Source organism: Babylonia areolata, chromosome 25 (assembly GCF_041734735.1).
Source record: "Babylonia areolata isolate BAREFJ2019XMU chromosome 25, ASM4173473v1, whole genome shotgun sequence".
Lineage (NCBI taxonomy): Eukaryota > Metazoa > Mollusca > Gastropoda > Neogastropoda > Buccinidae > Babylonia > Babylonia areolata.
In genome coordinates, this window is record NC_134900.1 from 32,076,725 (window position 1) to 32,103,099 (window position 26,375).

The 26,375-nt window shown below is 41.5% G+C and overlaps 1 protein-coding gene across 8 annotated transcripts in view; it reads right to left on the minus strand.

The window, feature by feature from the left end:
- Nucleotides 1–1,234: 1,234 nt before the first annotated feature.
- The window catches only part of LOC143299654 (CXXC-type zinc finger protein 1-like), a 47,961-nt gene continuing 22,820 nt past the window's right edge, over nucleotides 1,235–26,375 (minus strand). For 7 of the 8 annotated variants that reach the window (XM_076612970.1, XM_076612966.1, XM_076612967.1 and 4 more), the window contains 14 exons: nucleotides 18,533–18,684; nucleotides 17,057–17,157; nucleotides 16,441–16,565; nucleotides 15,176–15,262; nucleotides 12,951–13,019; nucleotides 12,687–12,775; nucleotides 12,190–12,229; nucleotides 11,776–11,871; nucleotides 10,633–10,805; nucleotides 7,682–7,889; nucleotides 6,470–6,577; nucleotides 4,076–4,219; nucleotides 3,457–3,609; nucleotides 1,235–3,111 (listed from right to left, as the gene is read on the minus strand). In XM_076612970.1, coding sequence (XP_076469085.1) covers nucleotides 2,968–3,111; nucleotides 3,457–3,609; nucleotides 4,076–4,219; nucleotides 6,470–6,577; nucleotides 7,682–7,889; nucleotides 10,633–10,805; nucleotides 11,776–11,871; nucleotides 12,190–12,229; nucleotides 12,687–12,775; nucleotides 12,951–13,019; nucleotides 15,176–15,262; nucleotides 16,441–16,565; nucleotides 17,057–17,157; nucleotides 18,533–18,660 — 1,665 coding nt within the window. In that variant the 5' untranslated portion in view covers nucleotides 18,661–18,684 and the 3' untranslated portion in view covers nucleotides 1,235–2,967. Of the gene's footprint in view, nucleotides 3,112–3,456; nucleotides 3,610–4,075; nucleotides 4,220–6,469; nucleotides 6,578–7,681; nucleotides 7,890–10,632; nucleotides 10,806–11,775; nucleotides 11,872–12,189; nucleotides 12,230–12,686; nucleotides 12,776–12,950; nucleotides 13,020–15,175; nucleotides 15,263–16,440; nucleotides 16,566–17,056; nucleotides 17,158–18,532; nucleotides 18,685–20,515; nucleotides 20,672–26,375 lie in introns of those variants that run through there. The other variant, XM_076612965.1, reaches the window with a different exon arrangement.

Here is a 26,375-nt window from a genome sequence, read left to right on the forward strand (position 1 = left end):
GAGAGTTCCTGCACAATTCTACTTTCCTCTGGGAGAGTTTCCACACTGCACTGCTCTCCTGGGGGAGAGTTCCTGCACTGCACTGCTCTCCTTGAGGAGTTTCCACACTACAGTGCTCCCCCAGAGTTCCTGCACAGCACTGCTCTTCTCTGGGAGAGTTTCCACACTATATTGCTCTCCCCTGGGAGAGTTTCCACACTACACTGCTCTCCTCTAGGAGAGTTCCTGCACTGCACTGCTCCTCTGGGAGAGTTTCCACACTGCACTGCTCTCTCTGGGGAGACTTCCTGAACAGCACATATATTTATTATTTATGTGTCTGGTGTTAATTATAAATACATAATCAGGGGTGCAAGTGGTTCCGTCTCATACGGATTTCCGTCTTGATGAAATTTCGATTTTTTTTTTTTTTTTTTTTTTTTTTTTTTTTTTTGTCCCTATGCTTTTGGTCCGGGAAAGTTTTGGTTGGAACTTGAATACTGAACTATTCACCGGAAGATGGAACTCTCTTGACTGGTTGACCAGTGCTTAGCTAAACTGAAGCCAGCGCCAGCTGTGTCTGGCCGCGCGCGCTGTGTACGACTCCCATTTTTGCCGCTGGAAGCCGGATGGGACTGTTCGTTGGAAAGCGAGAACAGAGAGAATGTGTGTGTGTGTCTGTGTCTGTTTGTGTGTGTGTGTGTGTGTGTGAGAGAGAGAGAGAGAGGCACACACACACACACACTGTTACTTAGCCCTGAAACTCTGTATTTTACCGAGAGAAAAAAATCGCCTAGGACGGAAAATCATAGAAGACCGGACTTCAGTCTTGCCACTTTTTTCCACTTGCACCCCTGCATAATGCATGTGTGCTCTGGGGGAATGAGCAGAATATTTATATGTGGTGTTAATTATAAATACTTAATGCTTGTGTGCTCTGGGGGAATGAGCAGAATATTTATATGTGGTGTTAATTATAAATACTTAATGTTTGTGTGCTCTGGGGGAATGAGCAGAATTGGGCAAGTGAACCAAGAAAGCAGTGGTAGATAGGCTAAGTAATTCTGTGACAATGTAATGCAGGCAAGATTGATTGGTAGATTCAGTTCAAGCAATATTTATACAGGCAGTAATGCATCTCATCCTTATCATTCTTGATACAGTTCTGCCTAAGCTTGTATTTCAATCACATACATTCTGTGCACTTAAAACATTCCATGATCAAACGAAAACAAAAGTTCACCTTTTTGATGAATTGTTCCATTTATTTGGTTCAGTGTACTAACAACTTTTATGAATCTAGATCGCACTGAACAATGTGTCAGAATAAGGAAAAGCAGCACTTTCTGGTTAAAAAAATTTAAGTGTAGTTTTGAATCACTTCTGCACGTCAGAATTATCTAATACTTGTGAGAACATATGTGCATTTCACTGTGTGTGTCACTCTTGTTCTATGTTCATATAGTGTGTCATATTCTGAGATGTTGAACATAGATAATTACTTTTTGAGAAGATGAATTTGCTCACAACAAGATCTATTTCCTGATTGAAGTGTTGATTTGGTAACTGGGTGTTACTGACAGTTTAGACATGGAAGATTTTTATCCCACAGGGGTGATGTGCATACCTTTGGTAGGGCAGAATATAAGGTTTGACCCTGAGCAATCAGCTAGGCTGCTGCAAGTAAAAATACTAATGGGCCCGTTAGAATTTCTCAGGGCCAGAATTCCTTGAAATTTCCAATCATCTGAGACCAGTACAAAGGAATTTCCTCTTGTTCTCAAGTATTTTGCTGCTCTTCAAAGCTTTTTAAAAAGTTCTGAGTTTGATTTTTCCCTCCCCCAGTGTTTGGTCAACACATTAAGGTTTGCTATGAATAAAAACCCACTGATACCAAAGTGTACACGCAAAGTCAGACATTGAAACAGTCAAATGTGTCAAGCATCAGCATTTACATAACAATGTTGCAACTGCTAATCATCTCTTATTTACAACATTCTCCTGAAGGATTTATTTACCATTTCATGTTCATAAATTAAGGGACACAAATTTGCAAGATCAGTCCAGCATTTAAAAAAAAAAAAAAAAAAAAATAATCATCCACCCAAACAAGTTCACTCAAAACATTCACCCTTGATGTTTCAACCTTCTAACACAATGCACTGAATGATAGTCTGTACATACCCTCCACACAACTCCGGCAAACACACACACACACACCCGTTGTCAACCTCACAGTGTACTAAACACGCTGAAGTACACTCTCCTTATATCCCGTGCGCATGTACCCAGTCTTTCAAACTAATAGCTACACTTCTCTGTACAACTCACAAACACACAATTACAGTGTTTCAACCTGATAACATTCACTGGTTGATACACTGTACACACCCTTCATACAAGCTGTGCAAAACACATGCTCTCAGATTTTCAACTTCATAACATAACTTTATATACACTTTATACAACTGGTGCAAATGTACACCCAGCATTTCAAGCTCGTTAATAATCAATGAATGATTCAAACAGAACACACACTTCGGTCATACAATCGTACAATGACAATCTTTCAACTTACTGGTAAAATACATTTTCCGTACAAATCATTCAGATAACTTATGTAAATATGCACTTTTAATCTTTCAGCCATGTACTACAATTCACTGAATGTTAGAGCCTGTTTGCACTTTCCATATAATTCATGCTAACATATCAAGTCTTGAACTTAAATGCAGTCCACTGAATGATAAAGCCTGTATGCACTTTCCATGTACTTCATGCCAACATACCTAGTCTCAACCTTATGATGCAATCCACTGAATGATAGACCTTGTATGCACTTTCCGTATGAGTCATGCTAATATCATTGCCAGTCTCAACTTTACAATGTGATCCACCGAACGATACGCCAACTGTGCACCCTCCACCCAATGTGCACAAACACATCCACACTCTTTCAGTACGCCTGACAGTCCACTTCACTGATGTTCACATGGCCTTCATGGGGGTCATCGGCGTCATGGGGTCATGGTCGATAGTCTGGTGCAGCATCAGACCCAGCACTCCCATACGACTGGACATGGCCATACGCACGTTCCTCTCCTGCTCCAGCAGTTCATCAAGCTTCATCCACTGGGGAGGGGAAAACGTCAATTACAAATTGTACACTAAAGACTTGACATTATATTTCATTCAATTCTACTTATTTCTCACTGGTTTATTGTCTATTTGCATTCAATTCAAAGTGATTCTGATATGTACGCATTCATTTCAGCACTCACATTCATAATGAATTTGTGTATAACATTTCTATTTGATATACAGTGCAAGTAAATTATTTTCAAATACAGATAATACATATTTTGCCTGAAGGTCATCAAATATCCACTCCTTATCCTGAATTAAACAATATTCCAAACGTTTTTAAGCTCAATAGAAACATGAATATTTCCCAACACACTGGATTCTGGACTGTACCTGTCTTAGTCTCTCCAAGTCAATTTCTGCTCTCCTCAGTTTTTCCCAGCAGAAATGTTTGGCACACTTGCGTTTGGACACTTGACAGTACTTCTCCTTTTCCTCAAACACGTTGCTCACCAATGGACAACCACACACTTCATCTGGATCCACCTTGTGACAAAGACACAAATGAACACGCATATAAAATACAACCAGTTACCAGAAATGTGGAGAAAAAAAAAGGTGTCAAAACAAAGTTCAAAAGATTTCATGTGTTACGCTTTCATACACATAGCTCAGAGAACCAGATATATCTTCTGATATCACATCTATTGCCATTCTGTCTGTTGTACTTGCTTGTTTTTGTTTTTCTTTGCTCAGGGAACTGCATCTTTTTCCAAATTAAATTAAAAAAAAAAAAAAAAAAGCAGCTCAGTGAAAATTTTTTCGTAAATGCAAAATTCTAAGAACATGAGGAGTTTCACAGCCAAAACTTACAAAGGAAGCATGGTACAAGTACATCAACAGTATGATGAATCACAGAGCCAAATATTCAAATCAAACACCTTGTACTTTCATTGCTAAGGAGTGTGCTACCACAAACACAAGAGTTGCACTCAGACCTGCACCCCATTACCTTTCTTTCCTTTGTGTGTTCCGGGCAGAGCACTTTGAGCCTCTTGCAGTATGTCTTCTGTTGGGGATTGTAGTAGTCACAGATCATGGAGTTCCCTTCTATGCGTGTTTTGTAAATGGAGCCAACAGAGGTTTGGGCTTCAAACTGCACACACAAAAATGACGACGTCAAGTCTTACAGGAGGGAAAAAAAACTAACAACAAGGAAACACCCCAAAACTCATTTTTGACTCACTTGTGTAAACAAAGTGAGTCTGTTTTAACCCACTGTTCGGCTGTCTGTGTGTGTGTGTGTGTCCGTGGTAAACTTTAACACTGCCATTTTCTCTGCAAATACTTTGTCAGCTGACACCAAATTTGGCATAAAAATAGGAAAAATTCAGTTCTTTCAGACATCTTGTATAAAACAATATTGCACATCTGGGATGGGCACAAATTTTTTTTTTTAAAGCCAGATTATCTGCAAACTGAATTTACTGTGTTATATATATTTTTATTTTATTTTGTTTTATTTTTTTGTAAACTTGGCACTTTGATCTGATATTCTGACACAGCATCAAGAGCAGTCATTTTTATCATTTTTTGTTCAAACAAACTTCTTTTGCTAAGCATGGAAGTTATATTTCTGGTGCATGTCTTTGCTGCAGATAGTAAAAAAAGGGAAATTAATCTGTAATTAATGCTAGGGGGGTTAATTTGCTTTAAACTGATCTTTCTCATCTTAAACATTACATTTTGAAATTATACTCAATACATAAAAAGCTTGTGTGTTTTACTCTCAGTGTACAGGGCTTTCACTATGTTCATTTGCCCAAGTGGTCTTTTTCAGAAAATACTATAATCATTACTACGAGTGGACTTTATAGATCTATTGGTTGAGCCCTGAAGGTCATGGGCAAAAATCAATTGCGTACATATATTTATACATATTCAAAGCGTGTGCTCATATTCCTCGCGAACATGAAGGACGCTATTTTGTTTCAAGTTGTTGACCTGCCCATTCAATCCTATATTCAATCGACAATACACGATAACATGTGATGGAAAGTTGGAGGAGACTGTTAAATATTTATTCAGAGAAAGATTTGTGAACACCTCATCACTTACTGGATTATGTCCCAAACTGCCATAGAAATATCAACAAAATCCGTCGGAATTCACAATTCAAAATAATGAACCGTGAGAGTTAATACCCTTGATGAAACGTAAAAATTTCCAGTCTTGACTTTTCTCAAAATGAAGTCCTTTTCACTTCATACGACGTTTAGAAGTACTTGTACTTGGCTCTACATGTTATTAGTTTAACAAAATACTAAATTTTCATATCAACTTAACTATAAAACTAGAATGAACATAAAAGAGAAATTGAATCGACCGTGTCGTACATTCCCAGTGGGTGTAACTAACCTTGTACAACTTGTAGGCCTACATCTATCTAGATACAAAGAAAATGGCTAAATGTTGTAGTGTGATTGCGGTGATAGCCACGTCTCATTTACCGCGGACTTAAAAAGAAACAAGATACACCAGAATAATATGATTTAAACAGTGTTCTGACTGCGAATACCGCAATCGATTTATCACCCTTAAAAAAGCATGTTTAAATGTTAAATTTTTGAATGTCAGTTAAGGAGCCACGATAGTGTATTGGGTAAGACAGTTTCTTCTCACCCGAACACGCAAGTTTCGAATCTGCCTTTAGGACTTTTTTTTTTTTTTTTTTAACCCGAAGCTTTATAATAACGAATACAGATCACATTTTAACGATTAGGATTTTTTTTTTTTTTTTAAGTGTATCACAAGTGTGTCTTGAAGGCCTTGCCTCTTTTGTTCATCCTGGAAATGCATATATTCACACACATGGAAAGAAATCCTAATACTGACACATTTTTGTTTCATATGATAATTGTGTCCAACTCAGACTATCAGGACTGGAGAAGGCAACTGCTTTTCCCACCATCCAAGCCAGAATTTGATTACAGAGGAGATTATATTGCCCAAGCTACATTTCCACTCTCTTGGCCAAAAGGGTTTTAGAACAGTCGGCGTTGGGATGGTTCCGAAAGGCAAACTGGCCCCAAAAGTTGCAGCACTAAGATCCATGTAATCTTTCCTCCAAGTCTGAAAGTCATGGTCCTTGATAACCCCCCCCCCCCACTAAACTGTAGAATTCCCATTGCAGAGGAGAAACCACTGATCATACAGCTCTCACTTTGCTGTTGGCTCAAATGTAAGCTTATGTCAATCTATGATATATAAGCTGAGCGCTGAGCACACACATATACTGCACAGATGAACACAGACGTAATGATGCCAACACAAAACAAGGTTGGTGAAATGAATGACAAAAGAGACTAATCATGCATGAAGGAAAGGAGATGAAACAAGGACGTACCTTTGTGAAGCATTTTTCCATGTGTTTGATGGCACCCCGCTGGTTGATTTCTGAACCACATGTTACACAGTAGATGCTCAACTCTGTCTCGTCATCTCCTTCACCCCCCTGTAAAACATAACATCCACATCAATAGTCTTTGTTTTTTCCTCTTGATCACCTACAGCTTCACTGAGTCCATATAATGGTCAGTTTTTTCTTCTGGCATCAGTGTCACTATTGTTTCTAAAAATTATTTTACATTCCGCTGTTCTGACCATTACTTTTTGAACACCTCGAAAATACTGTAATTAATATCTGCAATGTTGTACTTGTTTCGAAAGGGTTTCAGACATTTAATATTTCCTTCAGTTTATCAGTGATGAACTGAATTATAATCAGTCTTACAATTTTACATAGTTTATCTTGGTTACGCTGCTGGTCAGGTATCTGCTAAGCAGATGTGTTGTAGCGTATATGGATTTGTCTGAGGGCAGAGGTGCCTCCTTAGTAAACTGAACTGAACTGAGCTAATGCTGTGGTATATCACTTTGCTCATGTTTCTTCAGTATTCATGGGCTGGAACTCCCACGTTCACAAAATGTCATCATCTCAGCAGCAATACCATAAAATAGCTGGCATCAAGTGAAATAAATAGGAAATTTTTTGTTCATCTACCTTCTGAGCAGTGGTGAGCGTGTACACACACAAAAGACGTTTAAGCACTAACAAATCGGCGTATCTGTTGACCTGGGAGGTTGGAAAAATCTACCCTTTTCCCACCAGGTGCACCAAAACCAGGCAATGAACTCGGGGAAATTCAGGCGAGAATTCAGCGCTCTAACAATCTGGCAAACCAGACACTACTGATTTACAGTGAATGAAAGAAAAAGCAAAAGGGTGATACACTGAGGTACAAAAATGACTGAAAGAAAAGAGAAAAAAATCCCCACAAAATGAATCACATCTTGGTGCAAAAGTGACAAACAAAAAAAAGACTCCCACAGGCTGACTAGTAATAAAGTAACAGTAAATAGCAATAAAAGTGACTGAAGTGAAAGAAATGAAAATGACTCCAACAGGCTCATTCCAGTAATAACAAAACTAACAGTAAACAGCAAAAAAAGTGACCAAAAGAGAAGGGGGAGAAAAAGTAACAGTAAGCAACAATAAAAGTGACTAAAGTAAAAGAAAAGAAGAAAAAAAACAGATTCCCGCAGGGTGATGACTCACGTCGAGGTCCTGGTCGATGGGCACCTTCTTGCAGCGCTCCAGCAGCGTGTCCAGGTCCTGGTGCTTGCGGTCCAGCTCCCCGATGGAGATTCGAACCACCTCTTGCTCCTTGCGAACCTTCTCCAGCGTCTTCTTGTTGCTGTCCTCCCCCACGCAGGGGCTGCTCTGCCATCGCTGGATCTGGCTGGGCAGGATCTCATGGATCCGCCTGTGTGTCGTCACACGGACACGTTATATTTATCATCTCCACAAATGGAAGCTAATCTGCGGGGTAAAACTCATAAACAATGCGTGAGAATCATAGTCATTCAATAGGTATGCATAAAATGCTAAATATGTTTAATTCAGGTCAACCATATGTATAACAATCATCACAGTCATACATGTACATTCTTCTTCTTCTGCATTCCCCGTGAACATGGTCTCAGACTTGCAGTCCTATGCTGGAAATGAAGGTGGTGGTCTTGATGAGGTCTTCTTTGGTGCCCCAGAGCTTTTCTGCCAGTGTGGCTCCATAGGGCCACTGCTGCGTCCGTGCATCTTGATACAGGGGGCAGGACTGTAGGATGTGCTCCGGGGTTTGTAGGCCTGTCTTATACGGGCAGTCAGGAGTGTGTGACAGCTTCATTCGGTACATGCGGTCTCGCAGGCGGCAGAGCCCCGTGCGTAGTCGGAATATGATCGTCTGCTGGAATCGCTGCAGGTGAGGCATCTGGTCATCAGGTGGATGGCTATGTTGTTGCTGGAATGTGTTTTTGAATTTTCGTTTGACCAGAGTTTTTGCCTCCCTGTATGAGACTGGCTGGTTTGTCTGCTCCAGTCTGCTGCCAGACTTGGCCAGTCTGTCCGCCTCCTCGTTTCCTGCCAGACCACAGTGGGCAGGGATCCACTGGACAGCGACGTGTGTGTGTAGCGAGATACATGTACAATAATCACAGAGGATAGGCATAGACTTTCATACTATATAAAATGTTGACTTAAAGTAAACAAAATATATGCAATAATCAGTCATACACATATATCACAGAGGATAGGAATAAAATATACAGAGGATAGGCATAAAGTATACTAAAATGTTGAAGTAAACTATATACATAATAATCACAGTCACACACACACAACTATCTCAGGGGATATAGACATAAAATATATAATAATAAACACAGACATATAAAAACACCAGGCCATAAAACACTATACTAGATTAAGGTGTCACATGACACATGGAAGCTTGCTTACATTTTGTAATGAAACATTTGCCACACTAAGACCAATTGTGAAAGCAAGTACTGCATTGTGAATGGCGAAAAACAGTTCTGGACAGAAAATTTTTGTTTCTGACTATACACCCACTGAAACACAACTTTACTAAGTTCTGCAATGATGACAAATCTCAAAGATCTGTCTGGATTATAACATGAAATTTCAAACCTTTATTAATCTGTGACAGTATGTACTGCACTGACAACATATCTCATGGATACTTCTGAATTGTAATGAGAAATTTCCACATTTATTCTGATTGTAAAATCATATATTACATAACAACAGATCTTTTGGATACTTCCGGATCGTAACAAGAAATTTCCACTTTTAAACTGTAAAAGCATGCACTGCATTAAAAAAAATCCTCGAAATACTTCTGAATCATAAAGAGAAATTTTCTCATTTAGTCTGATTGTAAAACGAGTACTAAATCAACAATGCTGAGTACCATATCATAATTACAGCTTAGTGGAAGATCACTCAGTTTGAAATCAAGATTATTCCAGAGTATTAAATGAAATGACTAAAGTCAAAAAAACAAAACAAAAAAAACAAAAAAACAACAACAAAAAAGTTGTGGTGCTCCATGACCTGCATGCAACAGATTACCAACAAAATAAAACAGAATAGAAAGAGAAAGAGAAAAAAGAAAAGAAATGACAGCAGTATTCGGCTGACTGAACTTGCTGCACACAAAGACAAGCGCTACACGAGAAAATCATGCAGAGTAGTACATGGATCACACCAGCATTTTGGATGAACCCATCTCTACATCTTCCCATCACAAGCAGTTTGGGGAAAGTTTTTGTGCCACTGTGATGCTTTCTGCGGCTAAGCTTGGCATTTAATTGAATGTTGTCATTTCACTGCTGTCTCAAAATAAGAGAAAATCTATCTGACAGAAAAGCAGCTGATGAGGAAACTTTAACAGTAAACATATTCAACAGGAACAGTTGAAGGGGTCTGGAGGCAGACAGGCAAAATCGTCAAATTGTGATCAGAAAGTACTGCGGCCCCCCCCGTTTTTGGGTTTTTTTTTTCCCCCGCCCCATGATCTGCACCATTTTCAGTAGATTTACTCCCACACCGCTCATTCCAAATCCCCCATACATGGCCACAACTGGGTTCATCTGTCCGAGCATAACATGTTCCTTTCATATGAATAGGCTAGGCTTAAGAACTCTTTCCAGCTGACTGTTTGGTGCATACCTTAGCAACTTAAAAAAAGTATTTTTATGTATACACACACATCACTGCAATTTGCAAAAAGTATTTCTGTGAATAAACACACACATCCATGCAACTTGCTAAAGTATTTCTGTGTAAACCCACGCAGCGATGCAGCTTGCCAAAGTACTTCTATGTATACACACACATCCTCACAACTTGTAAAAACACTTCTATGTATACACACACATCAATGCAACTCGCTAAAGTATTTCTATGTATACACACACATCAATGCAACTTGCAAAAGTACTTCTGTGTATACACACACACAATGCAACTCACAAAAGTACTTCTATGTACACACACACACATCCATGCCACTTGCAAAAATACATCTATGTATACATATACATCAATGCTACTTGCAAAATTATTTCTTTGTATAAATACCTGCCTGCCCTGGTGTCAAAACACACACACACACACAGAGTAGTGTCCACAGCAAACACACACACCTTTTAGCCAGCTTCATGCCACACTCGTCGGAGCAGTACTTGGAGTTGTGGCGTGCCTGCTGCACACAGCCTGGCCCGAAGCACTGGCGGGGAGAGTCGTCCTCCACCTCCCCCACCTCCTCGTTCTCCTGCTGCTGGCGCCACCGGCTGGCCGCCAACTTCTGCTGCGACTTCTGTAGGGTTTTTTTTTTTTGTTGACAATTTTCTGAGGTTTTAATGTTTTTGGGGTACGTGTCTTGAAAAGAATAAGCACAGGGCATTAACACAGACTGGTGATTTTGACATAAATAAAAAAAACAACACAACATTTATACTTGAAGGCAAAGTTGAAATAAAAAATAACACATTAAACACAAAGGCAACTTGAGATAAATCAAAAGAAAGAAAAAAGCAGGTTATCACAAAAAAAAACAAACAAAAAAAACAGTACATTTTTCAACAAATTCCTCCCAAAAAAATATGAACCAAGTGAATAAACCAGGAAATAGTAATATAACTGAAGTCAAAGAAAAAGCACAACAATATAAAAGTATATCGCGATTTCATATGCAATCAAGAGCACAAAAAATGTAAATTGGTAAAAAAAAAAAAAATCACTTTAACAATTAACTGACTGTTACATTTGCTGAACACACATTCTGAGTCAAATTTCACTGCTGATGACGGTATCATGCTGAATACCAAACACTGTGCATACAATGCACACCAGTAAAAGAAACCAATAAAAAATAAATAAATAAATAAAAAGAACAAGCTGCCTTGAGTTGAGAACAAACAAACTGATACTTTGTGAAATTGAGGAGAAAATACTGATGAGCAGTTCTGTGCCTTTCCAAACGAAAAAAAAAACTTTCAGGGTTAGAATTGAAAATTAAGCTTACAATGCAGCTATACTTCTGTACTTGTAATTGACAATAAGAACAGTGATTTCTCTTCCCTGATTTTCAGTGTTAAACTTGGGAGTAAAGAATTTTCCAGAAGACAGACTGATGACATCTGCAGAAGGATGACAAACAGTTTTTACTCGGAAAAATCGTTGGCTGTACCCTACAATCCTCTGATAGGCCATACAATCCCCGAATGTAGTAATAAAACATACGCCCTCTTCCTAATCTTAGCCCACAACAGACAGCTTTGACATACCTTTGTCTTTCCAGTCTGCTTTTTCTTCTCTTTGTTCTTCAGTTTCTTTTTCTCTTTTTTCTTCTGTGGTGTCGTGTCCGTTGATGACCTTCGTTTCTGGGGAACATACGTCCACAGCACAAGCATTTCACTAACCATCAAAAGGGATAACAAGGAGTTGTACACAGACACACACACACACACAGAGCAAGGAATTCAAAGGATAACATACACCTATATACATGAAGCATTCTTTCACACTAGTTCTTGATGAAAAAATGTCTGATACATACGTCAATCTGACATTCATTCATTTCCACACACACAACTCTCATTCATTTATTTCTGTCTATCAGCGACATTTACTAGGTACCGCTCTATACACCCAGAATCCAAAATAAAGCACAGAACTCACAATGCATATACAAAACATACCTTTGGAGTGGGAGTATCTGGTTCATTGTCAGACTCCTCACTGAAACCACAAACAAAAAATGTGCACATTAGTCATTCATGTCTTACATATAAAAACAACACATCCAATACTGCCATTTGATTTGACTTACTAGTTTTAAGAACTGATGTCCAAAAGCAGTTATTTCATCAATCTGACAAATTGATTTACAATCTGAGAGACATCAGAATGGTTACATGACAGATGTTTTTTTTCTTCCTGAGTGGCAGCAGTTGTGATAATTTGTATTGTGGTATCAGCAGTTGCATGGTACAGTGTAGTGCTATATGGTGAATTGTGGTCAGCACATACAATGTCTTTGACTGATTTAAGACTCCAAACAGTAGTCATCGATATTGTTATCAATATGTATGTACTGTGCTTTTTAAGAGTAAAATGTTTGGGAAAGATCCACTTCTGTTAGCCGTACATCATGTTCAAAAACGGTTCCCACTCAGAGAAGGCCCTGACCACTTACTCTGAGAACCCTATACGACTGTTGTCTCGTGCTTCATCGCCGTCCAGTGTGGGGGCACTGAGGTGACTGAACTTGGCCATGTTGATTCCCTGAAAAACAACCGTCAACACAACATTTAAAACAGAGCAGACATATACTACACATTCAATTTCCCATATCTATACAATACGTTTATTGCAGACATATACTATACATCCAATCCAAAAAAAAAAAAAAAAAAAGGTTACAAAATGTTTGTAACAGTTTCACACAAAGTTGACTTACGAAGTTCTTGCACTGACGAAGGCGGCATTTTTGACGAATTTTGTTTGGACCGCCAAATTTGCGCATGTCCTGAAACAGAACACACTTGTTTAGCTCAACAACAGGTGCACAAATGGCCAGGTGGCCCAAATCCTTAACATGATTTTGCCCATGTTTCTATTATGGGCAGTGCTTCACATAAAAAACAAAAAGTGGGGAGATAGGTGTAGATACAGTACTTTTTTATGCAAAACATTATTCTGAAAAAAAATTATTCATCACATGCAACTGCATAAATGAATCCTTTTTCTTTTCATTGTGCAAAAAGATTGTTCTATCATGTCCTCTCAAAACCATGATTCAACGAATCAGATCTGCAATCAGAAACAGGGTTCCCAGGTGGTGGGCATGAAGCCAAAAAAGGACCTTTAAAGGACTTTATAAGGACCTCAAATCAGTTTAAAAGGACCTTTGCCGACATGACTTTACAGTACACCCCAATCTATTTGACATGCAGAACAGCAGACACTTACCTCTCATAAACGGAAGAACAGCTAATCCCATTTGACTGTCGTATTTAGTTTTTGCAATTCACGTCACTGTAGGCTAGGCCTAAGCAAAGCAGCAGCAGCAGGCGTGACTCACAGCCACTGTACCACGCTTCGCGTCTGCCACCGAGCAGAAAGCGCACTACTGTTAGGGCCTAGGCCTATAGGCTGTATCCTCCTACAGTAAGTACTGAGTTTCAGACGATCACGTCGGCATCTTTCAACGCGCTTTGCAACTTGCGGTTTTGGTGTCGAAGGTGTTTCAGTTTCGTTCTCAAGTCTCTTTCTCTTCATAAAACAGGACTTAACAGTACCTTTCAAAAATTAAAAGGACCTCCTGATGAGTTAAAAGGACCAACTTGCTGAATCAAAGCACTTAAAAGGCCTTTTGACCAAAATCCAATTCCTAAGGACTTAAAAGGACTTGAAAGGACCCTATGAACCTTGAGAAATCACTCAAAACATAAAACCACTAATCCTAAAACAATCTGTCATACTTTTGAAAACTATTCTTTTGATATCCAGATGCACTGACACCTCTGCATTAACCGCTGACTGCTATGTAGCGGAGATATCTGTGACAGACAGCTGGATGTCAGTCAACAACTGAAACCATTGATTGCTATGTAGTGGAGATATCTGTGACAGACAGCTGGATGTCAGTCAACAACTGAAACCACTGACTGCTATGTAGCGGAGATATCTGTGACAGACAGCTGGATGTCAGTCAACAACTGAAACCATTGATTGCTATGTAGTGGAGATATCTGTGACAGACAGCTGGATGTCAGTCAACAACTGAAACCACTGACTGCTATGAAGGGGAGATATCTGTGACAGACAGCTGGATGTCAGTCAACAACTGAAACCATTGATTGCTATGTAGTGGAGATATCTGTGACAGACAGCTGGATGTCAGTCAACAACTGAAACCACTGACTGCTATGAAGGGGAGATATCTGTGACAGACAGCTGGATGTCAGTCAACAACTGAAACCACTGATTGCTATGTAGCGGAGATATCTGTGACAGACAGCTGGATGTCAGTCAACAACTGAAACCACTGATTGCTATGTAGCGGAGATATCTGTGACAGACAGCTGGATGTCAGTCAACAACTGAAACCACTGACTGCTATGTAGTGGAGATATCTGTGACAGACAGCTGGATGTCAGTCAAAAACTGAGGCTGCACACTGTCAAGCACCATCTCAGCTCTCAATACTAGACACTGTTTTTAGAAATATCCTCACAAAACATTCATCACACCCAATATTTTTATTTCAGATACAAATTACACTACAAGAAAAAAATCACCTGAAAAAAGTGACAGGTCAAACAGGAATCCAGTACTGTGGCCAGAACTTTTTTTTTTCAAACCATTGTAAACTCTCTGGAGATCATGAAAGGTTTCATGGTACAAGTAATTCAACTAGGACTAAATACAACTTTTATATCTACATTTGTAAGAACTTCACCACTTACCTGAGCAGGTATCTTCCAAATGACAACTGGATATAATTTAACAAAACAGAAGTCATGGCGCTGATAGGTCTCTACGCATGTTCACAAGAAAGACGAGGGAAAAAATCCACTATTACACTGTTTTAACCCAAGGGACCTTCAGAACAGAAGTCCAAGACACTGACACCTTGGCCATGATGGCGGTAAAGAAAAGTGGCAGAAAGGAGCCGCTCACCTTGCAGAAGTCACAGCGCCCGCAGTCCTGTTTGATGTGGCAGGCTGTGCACTCTCCACACCTCCGGGACGACTTCTTGGCCTTGGTCTGTCGGCAACGGTGCATATCATTATGATCATAACAGTGCGTACCATTGTCATCAGTTACAATCACTAACAGTGGAAGTTTACAGACTTCATAACGATCATGACAGTGCACACCATCATCATCAGTAACAGTCACTAACAGTGGAAGTTTACAGACTTCATAACGATCATGACAGTGCACACCATCATCATCAGTAACAGTCACTAACAGCGGAAGTTTACAGACTTCATAACGATCATGACAGTGCACACCATCATCATCAGTTACAATCACTAACAGCGGGAGTTTACAGACTTCATAACGATCATGACAGTGCACACCATCATCATCAGTTACAATCACTAACAGCGGGAGTTTACAGACTTCATAACGATCATGACAGTGCACACCATTGTCATCAGTTACAATCACTAACAGCGGGAGTTTACAGACTTCATAACGATCATGACAGTGCACACCATCATCATCAGTTACAATCACTAACAGTGGAAGTTTACAGACTTCATAACGATCATGACAGTGCACACCATAATCATCAGTTACAATCACTAACAGCGGGAGTTTACAGACTTCATAACGATCATGACAGTGCACACCATAATCATCAGTAAGAGTCACTGACAGTGGAAGTTTACAGACTTCAGAATGATAACAAGTATAATAATAATAATAATAATAGTACATTAAAATAGCACTTGAAAACCTCTCAAAGCGCTTTACAATAACGTGTCAGTCAGACACAAAACACACACACACACACATGCACACATACAACACACATGCATACACAAACGTGCATGGAAGAAATAGATTTGGATCAAAAGAATACAGATCTGGATTGAAGTGCATTAAGTGATTAACTATGTAGAGACTACTTAATTCAACTTAAGCAACTGCTAATAACAATCACAGTGTGATAAAACTATTCACATAATAAAAGGAGTAACAATGCACTGTAAAATCTACACCATAGTTTCATCTTTATGTTTAAAACAATAAGATTTCAGAATTCTATGGCAGCCCTACATAAACCCCTACATGACAGCAATGTTAAGTTTTTGAGTTAATGATACTTTAACGTCTTTATTCATGCTTTTTAAAAAAAAATCTTCCTAAAAATCCTTCTGCTGTTTTATTCATTTACAAAAACAAGGTTATATTGTACACAGTGGGCCAACCTTTTCTCTGAGCTTGGAGCGATACTCCTTGGTGATGACTCTTTTGACCACGTCATCACTGGTCGATTCACTCTTCCTGTCCGTCTTCTTCTTTTTGTACTTGATCTCCAGAGACGGGTTCTTCGCTGTATGTGAGGGAAAACGATTTGCAGAAAAGTGAATGCAAGCGATATATGTTCAGATATTTACAGTTCACTTTGCGGTCACTGAACACACATATATATATATATACAAAAGTAAACATCTTTTTATGCATACCCTGTACAATACTTTTATTGCTCTAAGATTTGCATTCAGGGGGTTTAAACAGACTAATAATAGTCACATGTACATGCGACAAAATGCAACGTCGAACACATTCAGATCAAACAAACAAAACAAAAGTTAAAACACAAATAAACTGCAAGAGAAGAAGCAAAGTCTGTTATGTTAGCAAGCAAAAAAAAAAAAAAAAAAAAAAAAATGCAGTTTTTCCTAAAAAAAAAAAAAAAAATCAAGTTCTGTCCGTTTTTCAATTCTGTCCCCAACCACTTTCTTTCAGCTCTCTCTCCCTCTCTGATTCTACCCCCCCAACCTGTGCCTTCTCTTTTCTGTTCTTTCTTGCAAGAAAACCTACATCTGCATGAGTCGCAGAAGTATTTCTTGATACAGCGAGCAGCCAGCTGGGTCACTCCGACACAGTCCCCATGGTACCATTCTTCACAGCAGTCACAGGCTCTGAAAGAAAAAAAATCACCACTTTCAGAAGTAAACCACTGAGTCTACAACTCTCCACATATTCATTTTCAATTTCTCTCTTTATTTATTCAGGTAAAAACAGATAAGATATAATATGCACTTTGATTCAATTTGTTTTTTAAACATTGTAATAAACTAAAGATCAGCGAAAGTCAAGATAAAATGTTCTTCACAGAAGAAAAGTCATATTTTTATTATTTTTATTAATTTATATTAAAATTGATAGAGATACACCACTGAAGCAATTTGTTATATGCTCAACATTTAAGTTTTATAAACTAAACGTCGGCAGAATTCATGATCATGTACATGTATGTTCCTTCAAAGAAGTACAGTACTGTATTAGTAAAGATATCAAAATGTTCAAAGAAGGAAAGTCATATACATATATTCATACTGACAATCAACACTAACTTCCCTTTTATAGTTTGAAAAGGAAATTTTCCATCTAAAATTACGTTTAATTACACATACTTATTAATCATGACCCACTAGTGCAGACTCTCGCAGGGGTCTGACATTCCTGTCCTGTGCAAACTACTATCCGCCTATGCAGAGAAAACAAAAGCAGCTACAGCCAATAACCTCCCGGAAGTAGGTAACCTCCCCTTTGCCCCCCCTGACTAGCACCCTCTTTTTCCAGCAGCCATCATGACTCCTGTTCCTGTGCTCTCTGGCCAATCTCTGGCATTCTTGTTTTTTGTCAAATTATGTCTCCAACCAGGTCACATAATTATATAGCTCAACTGGGCGACTGCGCTAAAATTAAGGCGCAATCGCAATCGATTCGCTGACACTCTGGGCCCGCTACTCCTGGCCCTCTCAACAACGCCAACCCGCCGCCTCCTCCACTTCCTCCGCTCCCTCTGGTCAACTTCAGACCTCCACCACCTCCTACACCTCCTCTAGTGACTTCTAGAGGTGTGTTGCCCCACACTCAGGTCAGTGCTGCCTTTAATGCCATTTTTATGTTTGTACTGATTTTTACTATCATTGCAAATATTGATCATGCAAATACTGATCATCAAAACAAAAGGACAGTGTATGTGCAGGAAACCTTTTGATAATCAGTCCTCTTCTTTACTTTTACTGTACAAACTGTTCCCTTTCCCCTTTCTCTGCCACTCTCAGCCCCTTCCACTCACCACCCCTTCCCCTGTCTTATTCTTTCCAAAAAGAAAGAGAGAGAGAGAGAAAAAAAAGAATATACATTGGCATATGATATACCATTTTTACTTTCTTCATCATCTTCCTTAGACCCATTTGTTTCTTTTTTTTCCACAAATAAAACTTAATTGATGCTAAAATTAGCAAACTGAACACACAGGAGAAAAAAACTCCGACCAACACTGACATCATGAAGCGATCACAGTCGGTGGAGCGACAGATGCAGTAGACCTGAGGTTCTCCGTCAAGGTCACCTGCGGCCTGCTCCATGGCCTTGATCAGCAGGTTGACCTTGGCTTGTCGTTCCGGCAACATGAATTGCTGGGCTATCTGCTCCTTCTGTAAAAAACAGGCATCATCATCATCCTTGATGGTGACAGGATGGAATCACTTCTGAAAGATATATTTATATCGTTTCCTTATTAAGTTATCCAGTTTATCATTTGTGTCTTCCAAATGCGTGTATCATGGATTGAGGGTAAACATATGTTTTATGAAACACAGACCAAGTACAGAGTGTGTACATTTAAAGACAGAGACCTATAGATCTTCATCAAAATAGTATACAGTGCAATCTGTTCTTGACAAGAAAAACTGGGTAGGTAAACTGTATATGCAATCTTTTTTTTTTCTTTTGTTTCTTTCTTTCTTTTTAAGGGGAATTTCAAATTTAAACAACTTTGATCTAACTATCCGTGCCTGGCAGGTTTAGCATGGAGATTTCCCTGATCTTCCAGTCTCTTGTCAAAAGACCTGCCAGTGCTAACGCTAATGCCTGAACTCCCTTCATCATTTTGTGTACACACTTGCAGAAGATCAAATATATGCTTGTGAAAAAGATCCTGTGATCCATGTCAGTGTTCCGTGGATTCTGAAAACAAAAATACTACACAACTTGAACTTGTCACAATTTTGGCCCTGGATGAGATGTTCCTGTTAATCCAAGACACTGACATTCCTCTCTCTTTCTGTGTGTGTGTGTGTGTGTGTGTGTGTGTGTGTGTGTGTGTGTGTGTGTGTAACTGTCACATTGTCACCCGTAACAGTACCGACAAAATTCAGAGTAACTAACAACTGGATAGACTAACCCCAGAAATCAAACATGCACCGAACATGAATGCCTTTAAAAAGCTTATTGATAACCATGATATCATAAAGAAAACAATGTTTGACTTTGATGGTCAAAGGTGAGCCTGGTCTTGGTAGTACCTGACCCCCCAAAAATAACAACAAAAAACGAAACAAAAACCAACAGGGTGTATAAAGCTGCATATTTACAGCATCACCAACAAGGTGAACCAGACACTAGGCTTTGTGCGCCGCAACATCAAGGTGCCCAGTAAGACCATCAAGACTGCAGCCTACAGGGCCCTCGTCCACCCTACTCTCGAGTATGCCAGCTGCGTGTGGTATCCCCACACCACTGAAGACACCAACACCATTGAAGAGGTGCAGCGTAGAGCAGCTCACTGGGTCTCACACACCTTCCACCAAACCTCCAGTGTGGACGACATGCTCCTTGACCTGGAATGGCCAACGCTGCAAGCCAGACAGAGGCATGCGAGACTCACCATGTTTTACATGGTGCACAACGGCCTCGCACATGTTGACTCCAAACACCTCCCCTCTGTCAGCCGCCTCAGCCACAAAACAAGAAAGTCCCACCCCCAGCAATACAACATTCCATCCAACAGGATACAGTGTCGGCAGATGACATTCTTTCCTAGAACAATCCCAGAATGGAACAACTTGCCCACTGAAGCCGCCACTGTGCCATCCCTGGCAGCCTTCCAGGCCAGGGTGCCCAATCTGTGACCAGTTCCAAACAACAACCATCTACACCCCCCCCCCTTCCCTCCCCGCCGATGTCGATGTTGGCTACCCATCCAGAAGAAAAAGAAGGCTACGATGCTTGGCATCGCCCCTAACCTGAACCTGAACCTCAAATCCTAATACCCGCTCCCAAATAGGGTGTAAGATCACAAAGATCAGGGTAACCTAAATAATTCATCACCAAACAACGGCAGTTGCGAACACAGAATCAGATTTACTAAAACAACAATAACAACAACAAAACTGGGAGCATTTCGTGAAGTGGGGGAAAGATATTATCAGCACTAGCAGATCAGAGATGTGCACTAATTTGTACACAGGGCATCAAACTACTTACCGATCGTGAACCTGAATCGCTTTCCGACATTTTGACTCGTTTTCTCTGTTGACCGAGGAAAACAGATGAGCGATTTCCCAAAAAATTACCAAACAGGCATGGAATCAATGGGCAGTGCAATCAAAACTTTAATGTTTCGTTCCGTAGACGACTCCACATTAGCTAAAGCTAACAATAATTTCAAAGGCAGTGTTTTAAAAAGCTTTCCATTTGAGAATAGCTTGATATTGGAATCGTCGCCAGTGCTTCCTGTGTGTGTGTGTGTGTGTGTGTGTGTGTGTGTGTGTGTGTGTGAATAAGCTAGATTATTAATTAACTAAAAAGGAACTTTATCCTTCCATATCAATTTTGTGTCGGTCTGTGTTTGAGTACGTATGCAAGGGTGGGTTATCAAATCCAAACACAAAAATTGATAACACGTGACTATATTATCTCAGTTTACAACAGTGATGGGACTGTCGGCAGCCGAAAGCTGCTACAGCAGATTCTGTTCCTGTTGCTTTAAAGAAATGTGAGAGGTAGACATGGTTGTACAAGGCAGCCCTCTTCCCTCAAGCATCTCCATTCCCGGAACAGTGAAAACAGAGGAGACAAACACTTCAGTCTAAAGAGTGGTGTTGTCTCCCTTCCACATCTTAGGTTTGCCTCTCCCCACAGTGAGTTATTCTCTCTCTCTCTCTCATACTTGCTGCACACGCACACACACAACAACAACAACAACAACATGAACAACACCAACCATTGCAACAATCGCGCAGCACACACATTGGCACACATACACACTCAGTCACACACACACACACACACGCGCGCGCGCGCGCACACACACACACTGACTAACAGTAACACACACACTAACACACGTTGACAACAACAACAATAATAGCCGCGCAGCCCGCGAACACACACACACACACACGCACGCACAGAGAGAGAGAGAGAGAGAGAGAGAGAGAGAGAGAGAAAAGGAAGTTGTCCTCAACAGCAGTACAGTACAAATTCTCATCTCTTCCTTCTCACTCTGCATAACGTAATTCTCGACGCTTTTTCTGTCTCAGATCGAGGAATCCCAGGACTGAAATCGACTTCAACTTTGAGAACTGTTCCTGCAACGTTGGTTTCGGGTTGGCCGGAGAGATTCCCGAGGGGAATTAGTGACTAACCTATATATTATCCGGTCTGTGAATCCATTCTGGATGACGCGTTACATTTCAGCAGGACTATTGGCAATGACATTCAGGGAAGCAAGCGAGCAAGGGTGTTTCTTTGCAAGATGTGCGGGTTATTGTTGTTGTCACGTCGTGGTGTGTGTGTGTGTGTGTGTGTGTGTGTGTGTGTGTGTGTGTGTGTGTGTCGCGCGCGTGTGTGTGAGTGTGTGTGTGTGTGTGTGTGTCGCGCGCGTGTGTGTGTGTGCGTGCGTGCACGGTGCGTGCGTGTGTGTGCCGGTGTGTGCGTGTGTGTGTGTGTGTGTGTGTGTGTGTGTGTGTGTGTGTGAATCTGTTCATGCAGTTACAATTTTGGAAAGTCACTCCACCCCCGCCCCCCACCTTTTGCATTTAAAAAAAAATTTCTCGTCAGAAGGCAAAGGGCGCACACACACACACACACACACACACACACACACACACACACACACACACAGAGAGAAAATCTCTTTCTCCCTTTTTTTCCCTCAGTCCACGATCGTCTTTGAGCGGCTACTGAATTACCCGAAGGATTGTCAGACTTCGAGTCTGACTAGCAGGTGAAACTGTAAACAGAACGTATAATTGCTAGCAGTCTTGTCTTCATCACTGGAAGCTCGTATAACACTTGAGTTCCTCCTGATGATTTTTTTTTGGCAATCCAGACAGATTAAGTGTGGATCATCAGAGATACAGGCATTGGGGAACAGCTGTATAGACAGACCAGAGATACTGAAAGATAGAGCTGAGTCCACCTTTTCTTTCTTTCTCTCTTTCTTACTTTTTCTCCTTTTTTTTCTTCTTTCTTTTCTTTTGTATTTCTCCCATTCGTTCATTCATTCTTTCTTTCTTTTGCATTTCGTGTCAGTCTTTGCATAGTCCATGATAATTATTCACTATCTTCCTTTCTTTCTTTTGCATGTTAATTCGTGTCTTTGCCCAGACACATAATAACAACACTTCCCGGTTGATTGTCCTGAACAAGGTACGGCCGTCACACGACACTGCGACAAGGTTTTGTCTCCGATTAGACCGTTCATAGAGTCTGTTAATAGAACATGCTGTAGACTGGTTACTGCCGTCATCTGCTCCCGTCTAGACATCTGCTGGGGGGTGCGACCCTATCTTGGGGCTGGTCAGTCTCCCAGCGGCGGAACAGATTTTGAGCCTTCAGAGGAACGCAGGTGGCAGAATGGATCTGCCTGTACAGTATCCGTGAAGGTGGGGGTCCTTCTTCTTCTTCGTTCGTGGGCTGCAACTCCAACATTCACTCGTATATACGCGAGTCGGCTTTTACGTGTATGACCGTTTTTACCCCGCTATGTAGGCAGCCATACTCCGCTTTCGGGGGCGTGCATGCTGGGTATGTTCTTGTTTCCATAACCCACCGTACGCTGATATGGATTACAGGATCTTTAACGTGCGTATTTGATCTTCTGCTTGCGTATACACACGAAGGGGGTTCAGGCACTGGCAGGTCTGCACATATGTTGACCTGGGAGTTCGCGGTAAAAATTTCCATTCCGCTTTACCCACCAGTGTGCTGCCGTATGATTTGTCCGAATGCAGTGACGTACCTCAGTTAAGAAACTGCCGGCACAATAAGTTTCTTCTGATAGAACTGCATCATCATCATCGCTATCAACATCATTACTGTTATCATTATTAGCCTAGTTTATATATATATATATATATATATATATATATGTGCATCGAACATTGGGAGAACGAGTGTGGAGAGGAGAGAGAGAGAGAGGGAGAGAGAAAGAGAGAGAGTTTTTACATGAAGTAATGAATGCACAATCAATTCTTCCTAAGTTTTGTAAGTTATTTCATCCCTTTCTCCCTTCCCTCCCCGCCCCCTCCTCTCTCACACACACAAACACGCGCCCCGGCGCGCGCGCTAACCATGCACAACTGACGGAACAGGCGAATCTGGGTCACTTAGTTTAGTAGTTAGGCGAATCGGAAATAGGCATGCGAGGAAGTGCTGATTGGCGAATCGGGATAATGACATCCTTCCACCCCACTTTCTCCGGCAGTGTGTTTCTTCATTATCTCACAAACCACCTACTCACACTTTCCATCCTTTCTCGGTCCTCAGGCGTATTGCCCTCCCCCCCCCCCCCCCCCCCCCCCCCATAATAACCACAGAACAGGGCTTTTCCTCACCACACCACGACGTAACACAGCTGATGATGAGGGGGGGGGGGGGGGGGGGGGACAAAAAGGGAACTAACCGCCAGCAGCCACTGTCTCGCAGCTGATTACATTCTCTTTGGGAGATCGAGGAAGGATGAAAAGTGGGTCGGTGTGTAGCGCCGCGCGCACGCCGGGCATGTATCGTGTGTGTGTGTGTGTGTGTGTGTGTGTGTGTGCCCCTGTCGGTCTGTCAGTCTCTCTGCACAGACATGGGTATCTCTGTGTATGTGTATGTCCTGAAAGCCAAAACACGGTTATTCTCTCGAAAATGTTTATACCCAAATGTCGCTTTTCTACTCAGTGTAAAACTCAACTCCAACCATTAATGCCTTATTCATCTTCCCATCCACGCTCCAACACTCATCTCTGCTTCCACCACCACCACCACCCTTGCCCTATTGAACTTTTGCATGTGCTCGCGGATTAGCTTAACATCCTCACCCCACCCCATCTCTCTCATTCTCAGGTCTCACCCACCCCTACCCCCACAAGAAGACAGGCAGAAACACCCACCCACCATCCACCCAACCACCCATCCTCTTGAGGGTGCACGTGCTTACGAATTAGTCCCAACTCCCACTGCCTCCTCCGTCCACCCCCATACCCTCCCCCCTCCCCAATCACCAACATCGATCCAGTTTCAGTTTCATTTTCACAAGGAGGTGTCCCTTTGCGTTCGGACATATACATATACGCTACACCACATCTGCCAGGCAGATGCTTGACCAGACCAGCAGCATAAACCCAATTCTCTCGGTCAGGCCTTGAATGCATGCCTGGAAATGTGTGTACCTTGTCAAGGGTGGATTTCTTCTACCGAATTTTGTCAAAAGGACAACCCTCTCGTTGCCATAGGTCCTTTTTCAGTGTGTGCACACGGGACCTCGGTTTATCGACAGTCTCATCCGACTGACTACACGCTCAGTTTGATTTTCCAGTCATAGAGGAGAGAGAGAGAGGGTGAGAACGGTGACCCAACCCAGCAGACATTCATGGACACTGTATTGGCATGATGAGCGTGTCTGAACCATTCTTCTATCTTCCTCCTCCGCATCGATCCACAGACAACAAGACGCCTATCCGTCCCCTCTCACTCCCTCCCTCTCCCCCCTCCTTCACGAAGGGAGGAAGTGGAGGGGGATGGGGGGAGGGGGGGGGGTTGAGCAAGTAAGGCTCTGTAATGACGTCCCTTGGGTCAGGCAAAGGTGCACCGTTTCCTATTAACTGCCCGATTTGTCTGTCCCCCCCCGCCCCCCATCCCTCCAAGCCCCCCACCCCCCTCCTCCCTCCTGCTTTACCTTCTCCTGATGCTTAAGGCCTCTTCACAGCACACCATGTAGCGGTGGAGAGGAAGTGTGGGTGAGATGGTCTTTGAGGCGGAGGTGGTGGGGATTGGGGTGTGGAGTGCCCGGTTATATATACACAGAACGGACTTAACTCTCTCCATACGAACGGCGAAACAGACGACGTTAACAGCATTTCACCCCAATTACCATCATCAAAACATTGCAAGAGGAAGGCTCTTATACTGAAGAGGTGAATGTTGACAAAGAATAGCACAATTCTGACGACGGAAGCTAAAGGTTGGGTCATTCAGACACCCACTGGACATCCGAGGGGTCTGTGTAGAGGAGAAGAGAGGACTGGCCGTACTGAGTGAGTTAACTTAACCGTCCTGTAGCTGACCGCGTCATAGCTTGAGGCCAGCGCATGCGGCAGCCATTGTACTCCCCCAACTTCAGTGAACGAGGAAATCGAAAGAGCATCGTGCTGTTTTGATAAGCACTGTTTATAGGTCATACAGCTCTCTTTATTAACTCATTCAGTACGGCCAGTCCTCTCTTCTCCTCTACACAGATCCCTCGGATGTCCAGTGGGTGTCTGAATGACCCAACCTTTAGCTTCCGTCGTCAGAATTGTGGTATTCTTTGTCAACATTCACCTCTTCAGTGTAAGAGCGTTCCGCTTGCAATATTTTGATGATGGTAATTGGGATGAAACGCTGTTAACGTCGTCTCTTTCGCCGTTCGTATGGAGAGAGTCAATACACCCGCTGGGAAGTTGGGATGCATTTGCACCATACATCCATCTTACCTTACCTTCCTTCCGGCAACAAATCCTTGAAAAGAAATGTAATTGGATTTGACTGCCGTCAAACTGTACGTGTTGCACGCGCTGCACATGGTTCAATGTGAGGTATCTTCACCGCTTGAAATCGTAGGAAAACTGTCGCCGGTTTGAAACCTTAATTTCAAAGGTTAAAGATCCCATAGCGTTTTGAAGGCCATCGGGACAGTCAGTTTCAGATTCACTGTGTCTCGAGCTCGACATAAGCAGTCCTCCTCTCCATCAGCCGGTTTAACTCACTCAGTACGGCCAGTCCTCTCTTCTCCTCTACACAGACCCCTCGGATGTCCAGTGGGTGTCTGAATGACCCAACCTTTAGCTTCCGTCGTCAGAATTGTACTATTCTT